The 12393-nt window shown below is 33.5% G+C and overlaps 1 protein-coding gene across 1 annotated transcript; it reads left to right on the top strand.

Moving 5' to 3' along the window:
- Positions 1-727: 727 nt before the first annotated feature.
- On the top strand, positions 728-10969 carry LOTGIDRAFT_174972 (hypothetical protein; the record flags this gene model as incomplete). Its single annotated transcript, XM_009055064.1, has 9 exons — positions 728-796; positions 2050-2137; positions 5990-6530; positions 6786-6949; positions 7363-7793; positions 8215-8653; positions 9171-9340; positions 9569-9806; positions 10683-10969. The coding sequence occupies 9 exons, from the start codon at positions 728-730 to the stop codon at positions 10967-10969; spliced, it is 2427 nt and encodes an 808-aa protein (XP_009053312.1).
- Between the last annotated feature and the right edge of the window lie 1424 nt (positions 10970-12393).

Genomic DNA, 12393 nt, shown 5'->3' with positions numbered 1-12393 from the left:
GTATCGTTCTGACGTCGACATTGAATGAATTTGCAACAGTCTGTGCACTCACTCTGTCCTTCTTGCAGTCGTCCGATCGCTTATTGTCTCTCATTTCTTGATAATCTTGGCTTGGCTGATAAATCGAAATGACGAATGTAAGCCTGACGGTTTTGATTGCCTTTTATACCATACCGTCCACGATATTCACGTGCATCATGATTTTGACGAGACTTTTCAGCAACTGGGTCCCATTTCACTTTAGAAGACTGCGTTTGGGCAAACCACTACATTTTAAACACACATGTAAACTGAACTTTAAGGCAACAAAGGACCAGTAGAATGTCAAATCTAAATAGTTGACTAAAAAAACACGGCAGAAACAGAGTCAGTTAATTTTTTCCAGTACTTTTAGAAGTGACGTTTCTTTTGCCTTTCAGTATATATATTTTAAATTCTTCGTTAGAACTCAAATTACAAAATATGCAGGTGTTTCTACAGGAGAGTATCTCTTATAAACCTAAATTAGCAGACTATGTAAATTGGAGGCTTTCTTTCAACAATATGTGGAAACCTTCAACTGTCAGTAGCTCATCTAGGTTTGTGGGGACCCTTTTCCAAAAATTTAACATAATATGCTCTCTTGCATACTGGGAAACCCCCACCACCCCCCTGTGAGCCAATTTAATGAATGTTAATGGAAGATTGAAATATCTTCATTCTGAAGTAAATATGAACACCAGTCAGCATGTCGACAGAAGTCAACTCGTCAACAAAATTTGATGAGAGAAGTCGTCGACAAAAGTCATGTGATAAGGTTTCGTTGCCACGCTCGGAGCTGTTCACAGTTCTAGTCTATCTATATTATCTTTAATTTGCACATTGATGTATTATAAGCCTAGTTTGTAACGCGGACCCATGATTTGTGATTACTAAACTTAAAAGATGAAATATAAAATAGTAGTAAAGCACGAGGAGCAAGATGCACTCAACGATTGTGTTAGACTTTTTTAATACGCCATATCTATCAGTAAAGTCGAAAATACGAATTCAAATGATTTATTTTGTTTCGCCATCGAAAAACATAATATCACTGTTTTAAACCATTACATAGCTGTATCATTCTTTATTCTTTTCTATTTTGTAGATAATAAAAATGATTTACTTTCAGCTATCGTAGCAAACCTTGTACCAGATTACTCTCCATATATTTTAGGTAATATTCTTAAATAAACAACGAAATGAGTTTTGTGTCAAAACGTGACAAAAGCAACGAGTGTTGGCTCCGCGACGTGATATAATGAATTAAGAATAGTAAGCTTCGAACACGTTATAGCCGATGTTGCGAATATAGTAAATTACATACCATATCAAGAAGAACAAGATGCAGAATTCACTAAAGTACATTTAGATGAACTGACGTAGTAACTGGAATTCGTTTATCCATATAACTGATAAATATACCAAATATTATTCTGTATTAACATCTGTAAAGGAGTCTTTGAAAGGGAGGGCATACTGAGAACCTACTGACATTGGAATCAGGGAAATAGATACAGTCATTGGTTTATATACTCATTTTATGAAGTGAAACATTATAGTGGTATATTGTTCAGTTTAGGAATTTAATTAAAGATAAGCAAGAATGTGTAATTTTGTCGTCCTATCTTTTGAAAATAATGGCTTTAATTATATTGCCATTCTTAACACAATCCTGTTTGAATGCATAATAAAGAATATTCAATTTAGTCGGCAAATTTTTCTACCGTAAGAATACATGAGCGTTAAAAGACATCATCTTGAAAAATATTTCAAAATTATGGTTTGTGTGATGTGCCGAAAGGATGCATCCAAAACGACCGACAGTATGGCACTCTAAATAATTTGTGTATACAAAATAGTGACTTATCGGCAGTCGTATTAGAAAGTTGAAGGGATAGTACTTCACCTTATTGACAGGCAATCTGTCTCTGCAACGGGCCCAATGGCAACAAGCTTAGGTTCTATAGGATTTTTAAACATGGAATTGACACGGTCCCTTATTTTAAAAATGTTTATGATTTGTTACAGAGGTGGATATTATCACGACTAAGAGCGGGACCACTCTCACTTAGAATTCCGCCTCCAGAGGAAATAAAAGAATGCATTGCAACTCCGGGTTAGTCGAAGACGAGAAACATTTTTTATCCCATTGTTAAATTCAATTCGTTTCTTTTAGAACTCTGAAATCTGTGATAATTTTTTTGTTTGAAAGGATGATGAAAAGTTAGAGTTTTCAATGAATTGTGCTAAAAATTTACCCTTTTTAGCTTCAACGATTTTTAAGGTGCATATGTTGAGAAGAGAAACGTATCTGTGATCTGTAACTTTATATTTATGTTTTTTGTCTTATTGATTGTGGCTTTACGATATATATTTTAAGGTGTCTCATAAGCCGAAGCCGGATGGCGTTCTTTTCATAATATTGTATTTTTTTATATTCTCAATATAAATACATTATCTCTTGGATTAAAGAAACTGACGAACCGATACGAAACTACTTACTCATTGGGTTGTTTCTCTTGACCGAGTATGTGTTTGTTTTGAAATTTGTTTCAAAATTGGACGAATTCGGCCAAATCTTTACACAACTTATAATAGCTGGAGGATTTGGATGTTTATCACATTAAGTGGTTGCTCTTTCATCCGAGGGTGTTCCATAAAATATCTTTAACCTTTGTCGACGGATGTTTATATCACAAATGTTTGTGAATCTCTTTTAATATTACATTTTACATAGTAGTAGTAATATTAGTACAATCGAGTAACCTAATTTCGTGGAAACCTATTATTCGTGGATTTCCGGAAAGGATTAATAATTTACATGAGCGACCTTGCTCGACCTCCGCATTAGTTTGTTTTGATAAACATGGGTTTTCTCTACAGTATCAGCCAGTAGAATGAATTCGGTAGTTTCAAGCAAGGTAAAATGTATTAATGTATACTTTGACAAATACAAAATGGCGGATTTCACTTATTACCAAACGTCACCATTTTTTATCGGCCGAATTTCCCTATAATCCCAAGCGGTAATCGGAATTCCAAGTGTCGTCTGCTAGAATGTAGTCCAACGGATGAAGTCACGTAATCAACTAGCGGATTCCGTGTCAGCAGAAAATTTCTATGGAACACGAAGTGGACTATATTCTTATGTTGTTTCAGTGACTTTTAGCAATAAATCACGCTACGTATCTTATTTTGTCAGTCACTATTTTTTTTTAAAATCGTGGTTCTTTGAAGGAATTGTCACTAGTTATAATGAATTGATATTAAATATAAATACTAAGAGAAGTTAATTATACCACCCGGTATCCATACAACGTGTTTTTCTAGACTTATTTATAGATCAAACAATGTACACGAAAATAGGTGACGCATTCTGCCGCCGTTGCCGAGTTGGTTACTCATGAAATATGGGTCAAAGTGAAGGATTCATAAAGAAAATCGAAATAAACCAATTTTAATTATTTTGTAGAATATCTGAGGAAACATCTAAGACATAAAAAAAAATTTCGTTTTTTTAACTTTGACGAAATTCGGTGTTGAATCCTTATATCCACGAAAATAGGTTACACCCCTTACTGTCACACAGCAAGATACAGTTAAATATTATGCTAAATGAAAATAAACATATTGCTGCCCAGCCAAGTTGGCTTAAGTGACACGACTTCGCGTTAATAACATTCAAAACATAATTCTGTTAAAACAATAAAATGTGTATTAAATGAAATAATTTAAAATAAGTTAAAATTTATACTTAACATTTTAATAAACATAGAAACCTTTTAAATATATATTTACAGAGGGTGTATGAATGATTTTAAGACAGGCCCTGGCACTTATGTAGCCTCGTTGACACTTGTAGTAGTGGGACAATTTTATAACATATGTTGCATTTTTACATTTGTGGTTTGTTTCTACATACTTGAATCGGTACGCAAGTGTTATTTTCGACAAATTCTTTAGAAATCATATCCAACTTACATATTATGCCGGTGTATTTATTTATTTTATTCTCTTTAACATTCGATGATAAGATGAAAGTTTCAAGGTCTGATATCTAGCTTGCTTGACTCGTTGTATAGATTCTTCTGTCAAGCTGACCTCAATATGAAACAATCACTTCCTTGGTATTAACAGGCCAATTAAAGGGGCATTCTGCGTCTTTTGTAGGTCGAATTTTTTTGCTCCAATATGTGCAAAACTATGTACATCAAAAACTTTAGATACGTGTCTTTTATCGTATCTGAAAGTTTAAACTTAAAACATCTAACGCCAAAACTATTTTAAAAAGTTTACGAAAGTTTTTTGTAAACGTTTTAAGTTCGTTTTGCGTTTCGGGAGCTATTGGAAAACTACTGTACGGATTAAAGTTTAATAAACGCCTTATTGTAGAGAAATATGTCTTAAAATTTCAACTAATAATATAGAGCCATTGTAAAGCTAAACAATAAAAATTGGTCAATCTGCTTAATTAACAATAAGTACTCTCCCTTTTTTAGTTAACCCTTTTAAAACAAATTTAGTTTGATCAAGTTGATACATAGATATGAATAGCATACTTTAGAAGTATTTCAGGTATAATTTACAACATTTTTGATAGTGAAAATTTTGCATAGTGGCCCTTCAAGGAAAGTAAATATGCGTAATATGATAGTTGTGTAATAAAAAAAAATCTTTCACTCGTGTTTTTGTCGTATAAAATATACTAAATTTGTTGCGATATATAAATATTATATGTGTATCGGGGACACTGGTAGCATTAATTTGCACCGTTCCCTGGTTCCTGCAGCAGCTTCACTAAAACTAAGTGTTTGATGACGTCACAAAATAAGCTTTATTTCGCGATTAGTGACGTCATGACAAACTTTGAACCACCATGCAAATAAATGCTATCAGTGTATGCTACCGATACACATAACAAATTTAGAAATGCTTTAAATATTTTCCTCGTCAAGGCTCAGGAAATTTCGTCAGCTTATTAAAAAAAAATTCAAATGCCATAAACTTCCATGATACTTCAAACAGAAGTACTCAAAGTTTCGGATTGCGAGTGTCATCTCTCGTTTCTTAAGACCGTAATTATTTGTTGTCTATCATTTTCAAATAAATGTTATGTAATTTGTTCATTAGATAAGGATAAATCTATAATAATACATAGAAGGGTGAATTTTGAAATAGGTTGTCACGTTTGTTGATTATATAACCATTCAGGTTATTGTGACATCAGATATACTGTTGAATAAACTGCTTAGCATATGCTTTACAAGATTATTCATTGACTACATAGATAGAAGTGACGCTCAGTTTAAGATCTCATATGACTTTATATCTCGTGACCAATATATAACACAAGTGCTCGTATAAATTTTTACTGAACAAATACTGACCTCAATTCACCGAATAGTGTATTATCTTGATTATTTATCCTTTTCGTTAAAATGACATCTTCCTGTATTGAATTTGTCTCAGATGTGGTGAACGCCCGTTACTCTTTTCAATAAACATAAAATTATAGTAAAACCTAACCATAGCACAAATAAAACTTTACCTTCGCATAGATGTAGCAGAAATGTATTATATTAGTTTATTATATGTAAAAGTTACCATCTTGCATTTTTGACTGAAGTGATATGCCAATTAATCTTAAATAACTAAATGTTTAAAAATTTAACAATACACGCCCACATACGCTGGCATCATCGGTTAAAAGCGCATCTTCTCCATTCAAGATCAATAGGGGTTTAACGCTACTCTTGTTAATGTAATATTACGGCGTTTATATTTAGTTTATGTCTAAAGACCAGTTTGGTTACTTTGATTTAATAATTTGGCAGGTCCATACACAATTATAAAAGCAAAAAGCTGTTCAGATCATACATATTAACTCATAACAATCCCATCGTGTAGAGCATTGACTTGGCAATTGAACTAATTGTACAACATGTAATAATTTGACTTTCAATTTCAGCTCCTGTCAGTATTTCAGTAACAGTTGATCAGCAATATGTCGATAAAATATCAGATGATCTTCAAATCCTTTGGAAAGTGGAATCTAACACGGAATACTTTGATAAAAATAAAGTTCAACTAACTTTGAAAAATACAGGCCTTCAGATATTAGAAGGCAAAAACTGGGAATTATACTTCGATACTCCGATGATGGTAGAGCCAGACTTTTTGCCCGATACTCAAGCAAATTTGGGAGATCAAGGTGTAAAAATACGACATTCGAAAGGCACCCACTACATAATTTCACCCACAGATAAGTTCATCGACTTGATGCCCGGGACAGAGAGGAAAATACAGTTACATCTATCATTTTGGACAATTTCTCGAACAGACTCGTTCCCTAATTGGTATTTAAAATTCTACGGATTTGATCCTCGAGTTATCAATAATACCGCTGTGGAAAGCTTAGATTACGTGTCTCAATTGCATACACCGAAGCAATGGAAGCGAGCAACAACCGACAAATTAAACCCCTTTACAGCCCAAGAAAGATATCGAAGGTATATGTATTTAAAACTTGTTTACATGGCATGTTTACATAAATATAGGATGACCCTTAGAATACATAATACAGAAAAATTGAATATAATCCTACAAAAGATTTCAACTTTGATCAAAACTAAACTTGAGAAAAGTGTATCTAACATATATTCCTCGCTATAATAGTTATTAATTTTATCGGCTAGTTCGTGTTTCATAGTTTGCTTTTGACAGAATTAATACAAAGTCACTTTTATAGAAACGTATTCTTGCAGGTACTTTAATGAATATAGAACCAACAATAAGGATACAAAAATATCGATCATTCCCAAACCAGTCTTTATCAGAGTAATACTTGGTGGTGGTGATGTAACTGTAGATAGTGCTTGGTTGATAGAATACACACCAAACCTGTTATCTGAAGCTACCTATCTAAAAGGTACAGAAGGAGAAAAGAGAACAATCACGTTTGTGGACGTTTGTTTCTCCTAATGCAGTATAGTACGGTAATATGTGACCTAGGTTCTTAAGATCATCGGAGACCATGGTGTCCTAACCAAGCCCCATTCATCATACACCATGTCAAAAGCCATATTCGTGATACAATGGTCGGAGACTTGATGGTTGAATTGAGATGTTACGAATTTTTATTTCAAAAAATTTTATTGCCGTACATTTCTCAATGTCTACTACAAGATCTTCATATGCAGTTCATGATTATGAGAGCCCTGTGAAAAGAATATTGTATTTGTAAATGCAATATTTCGTTTTCTGTATGAATAATATAACTTACACATGTATATATGCGACAATTTTTAACTTTTATTCTCTTTAATTTCATTGTTGTTTCAGATGAGGCTGGCATAAACTTAACTAATGCACAGCCGACGGAAAAGGTGATAAGGCTCATAGTCGGAGGCGTTGTACATCCCAACACGAATGAAAATCTTGAGAATGGGGAAGCATATAAATTGGAAGTGAATGCAGCAACAAAAGAAATTGAAATCACTGGAAAAACAAAAACTGGGGTTTTTAATGGTATTCAGTCTTTTCTTTCATTGTACTCTATGGGAGGTGTAATATCAACCCTTACAATAGTTGACCAACCAAGATTTCAATATCGAGGCATGCATATTGATGTCGGACGTAATTTTCACTCCAAATCTTCTATATTAAAATTACTGGATGCTATGGCGATGGTGAAACTGAACAAACTCCACTTTCATCTGTCTGATGATGAGGGTTGGCGACTTGAAATTCCAGGTTTACCGGAACTAACAGAGGTAAATTAGTTTTTATTGGAATCTCTTTGCACTTAAGCAGCATAATTGAATCATGGTTTTGAGGAATGTCGATTAGTGGCTCAGAAAGGTATATAAAGTCTCTGTTTGAACGAAGGTTTCCTTCCAAGGAAAAAGCTCTAGGTCTTGCGAATCAATCAGGTTTAAAGCAGTTGTAGCTCATGTGTAGTTCAACAGAACATGCAATTATGTGTGTGTCTGATAAATCTCTGGACAAAACATAAGCGATTCGGCATATATTAAAATATTCATCGACCTAAAGTAAATCTGTATACATTTTTGAGATGCTTTTATTAACATACATAACAGTTGGCAATTATTTCCTGTTAAATTTTCATTTTTTTGTTTTTGTAAGATTGGAGCAAAAAGATGCTATGATACGAACGAATGTCTTTTACCACAGCTGGGGTCCGGTCCTTACACTCCCAATTCCGGTTCAGGATACTACTCTGTAGCTGATTATCAAGAAATCCTTCGCTACGCATCTACAAGACACATACAAGTTATTCCAGAATTCGATATGCCAGGACATGCTCGTGCAGCGATTAAGGCCATGGAAAAAAGATATAACAATTTAGTTAAATCAGACCGAAATGCAGATGCAGAGGAATATCTTCTTCATGACCCAACTGATAAATCAAAATACTGGTCTGTCCAATTCTTTGATGATAATGCAGTTAGCCCTTGTATAAACTCTACCTACAAGTTTTTAGGTCACGTGATAGATGAACTTATAAAGTTGCACAAAGATATTCAACCATTGAAAATGTATCATTTTGGGGGTGATGAAGTTGGAAAGGGTGCCTGGGTAAATTCCTCAAAATGTCAAGAACTGAGCACAGGTAAACCTGTTGTCTCCGACGACATCAAGGAAATATTCTTCAAGCAAGTTGCAGATTTAACAGGTATTATACTTTAATAGCTTACAAACTATTTGAATATATATTATAGTACATATTTCTAGAAGTGCATATAGAGTAAAAAAGGATCTTTTATCACAGATCTTGTCATGATTTTGTTTGTATGTTATTATATTATTCATTTGTAACAAAATCGTTAAAGTTTCAAGTTGACAGAGAAGATTAAACATGGAAATAGAAGTTTTTATTATGCATGAAGGTTTTAACTACTTACATTTATATATTATGTGAACTTACATTTTGTACAATCCAAAGTTGGAATAATTATTAAATACGCCCACAAAAAGTTTAAGGCAAGATATCATGTCTATAAAAATAACAAGAAAGGATTTGTCCGTGTTATTATATGAATTATTACATGTAGCCTTTACGAGGCCCCATATTGTTCAAATCCTCGAAAACTGAGGAATAATGTAACAATCATTAGATTATTTTTAAGGTAAACGAGGATTAAATATGGCGGCATGGGAAGACGGTATGATGAAAGCTGGTAAACCATTTAATATAAGTGATCCAACATCGAAGGATTCGTATGCCTATATTTGGAATAATATTTGGGAATGGGGAGGTGCTGCACATGCCTACAACTTAGCTAATGCTGGATACAAAGTAAATTGAATTATATTAATGTTCATATCACAGATATACCTATACATCCATATAAATGTTGTAATGTACAAAACTAATGATATGAATTAGACTAGCTAGTTGTGGTAGTTTTTTTCTAGAAAAAATAGGGCTGGTATTAAAAACCCTGTAGCCGGAAGTGCAAACAATATCCAATATACCTCTTCTTATCTTTATATGTTACACATTTATTTATTTTTCATTATGCAGGTCATAATGTGTCAAGCAACTCATCTTTATTTTGACCACCCATATGAGCCCGACCCTGAGGAAAGAGGATATTACTGGGCTCCTAGATTCACAGACACAAAGAAAACGTTTAGTTTTATGCCTGACGATGTGTACCAGAATATTGATTTTACAAGATTCGGTGACCCTCTTGATCAAAAGACATTCTGTAAAGATGAAGAGACATGTCCAACTTTAACGAAGCCTGAAAATATTATTGGTAAGGGGAAAGGTTCTGTTCATAAACATTCTTATTACTCATCTCATTTGCATTGTATTTTATTATAAATTCAGACATTTCACATATTCAATTTCGTCTCTTTATTATTTTCCGATATTTTTCCATTCAATTGTAACCTGACAAGTTTTTCTTTTAACACATTCACATTTAAGTAATTTTATTTCAAATAATCAAAGCGTACCATGTAAGAACCCGTTTCCTGATCACACAATGAATTGTTTGAAAGCGAACCGAACTAGAAAAGAGCCCCTCGGTTTTCAAGAAAGACAACGTCATTAGAACGGTGCTGTGGTAGAAAACTTTCAGAAAACAAAAAAGAAACGAAATTGATCGTTTCACATGCAGTTTGATAACAATGCACGTAAGGACGAAATTAATATTTACTAAAAGATTCTGTAAATCATAGTCCTTTTTCTGACTACACGTGATGAGGTCTTGTATTCTCATTGTTGAACAGCGACTTGTATAATGTATTCGATTGGTTACAATTACTTTTGACAACGTTTGACGCCTTTAATGGATCATGGACTTGTGTAATCCGCAGAACAATCACAGAAAAAATCTAGTTATGTTTATTTTCATTAAATTGTTTTAAGCGAGTGTTTCTGATTACCGATGATTTTCGAACTATTTTTATAACATGTAATGTGTCATTGAAAGACATCTTCATTTTTTGCGCAAACTGTAAGTCAAATATGTGACTTTAAGTTTGATTTTTTAATGAAATTTTAAGTCTCTACGTAGATTCGTACGAGAAAAATATTTTGTCAAAATGATAAAATCATTAATGTTCAGTCAATTTTCTGTTATTGACATGTAGATATACAATTTATGTTTAACAGAACTTTATTTTAGGTATGCAAGGTCATTTATGGAGTGAGACTGTAAGGACACCAGAGGAATTGCAGTATATGATATTTCCACGAATTCTTGCTATTGGAGAGAGGGCATGGCATAAGGCTGACTGGGAGACAATTATGGACAAAACTGAGAGAGATGTACAGATTGATATGGATTGGGCAAGATTTTCAAAGTCTGTAGGATTGAGATATTTGTTTCGATTAGAAAGACTTGGAATTAAATATAGGATTTCACCTCCAGGTGGAACGTACGTAAACTTCGCTATACTATCAAATTGTTAGCCTGATATTCGACACTATACAAACACTTTATAAGAATTGCTCTTGTGAAATACGTCTGTGTATTGAGTACCTCCATGCATATTGTCCATGCGTGTTTTAATATGACGAAGTCCAATCTTGAATTTGAATAAGTTATATGCGAAACAAATATTTTAGGGTCAAAAATATGAAATTAATCACCAATACAGAATACAATGGTCAAATGGTACAATATAGTGTAGATAATGGTGTAACATGGTCGGTAGCCGACGAGAATACGGTCTTGAAAAGTAACAATTCAGTTTTACTTAAAACAAGGTTAGAACTTTTGCTACCAACACAACTTATATGTTTAATAAAACGTTTTTGCTTAAAGGACATACTAAATGAAGTAGCATTTATGTAGGTCGTAATAAAATTATAAAATATTTCATATTCAGGTTTTAAATAGGTTGCTTGACGTAATTTATTGTCAAAGTTAGCTTAAGGATCAGTGTTTGACTGATGTTCAAATAATGAGAGGACACCTTGGATTAGAGTTGACTGAAGTAAAATATTCAAGTCAACACGATTCGTAGTGAGTTAATGCTAGACAAGGCCCTCGACACTGGCCTCATAATGGTTAATTATCAATTTTTTCTGTATTTGGTTGACAAGAAATGAAGATGTAAGAGATCTCATCCGTGAAAATTAATTAATGTGTTTTAGTTTGCATAAAATGGATGCTTTGAAGAAAGGTTTCGACAACAATGAGTGAATGAATCCTTATTTGTGAATGTGTGATTTTCATGAAAGAAAATTATTGGTACTTCTCTTTGGAGGATGTCACTACTATTCAGTTTTTATACGCCCACGTGAATATGTGGTCGTATATTGTCGTCGCCCCTGTCCGTCCGTCCGTCCGTCAACATTTCTTGTGGGCACTATAGAGACTACAGTTTTCATCTGATTTTGATCAAACTTGGTGTGATGCTTTAGAATGATAAGATCTCGGTCAAGTTCGATGAACGGTTTTTGAGATATTGCCCTTGACTTAGAACGCCTTGAAATATGTTAAAAATTGTTCGTGAGCAGGATTGAAGCTACAGTTTTCATCCGATTCTGATGAAACTTGGTGTGATCATTGGAATTGATAAGATCTCGGACAAGTTCTAACTTGACGCATTTTTGATGAACGGTTTTTGAGTTATTGCCCTTGACTTTGTTAAAACGTGTTGAAATTTGTTAAAAATAGTTTGTGAGCAGGATTGACGCTACAGTTTTCAACCGATTCTGATGAAACTTGGTGTGATCATTGGAATTGATAAGATCTCGGACAAGTTCTAATAAGATATATTTTTGATGAACATTTTTTGAGTTAATGCCCTTGACTTTGTAAACACGCGTCAAAAGTTGTTTTTTGCCCTTGATTAGAGCTGTGTGATTTAATTGTTTGTTGTATTTGG

This window comes from Lottia gigantea (assembly GCF_000327385.1).
Source record: "Lottia gigantea unplaced genomic scaffold LOTGIsca_230, whole genome shotgun sequence".
NCBI lineage: Eukaryota > Metazoa > Mollusca > Gastropoda > Lottiidae > Lottia > Lottia gigantea.
The sequence above is the reverse complement of the archived record's forward strand: the minus strand, read 5'-3'. Positions and strand labels throughout refer to the sequence as shown.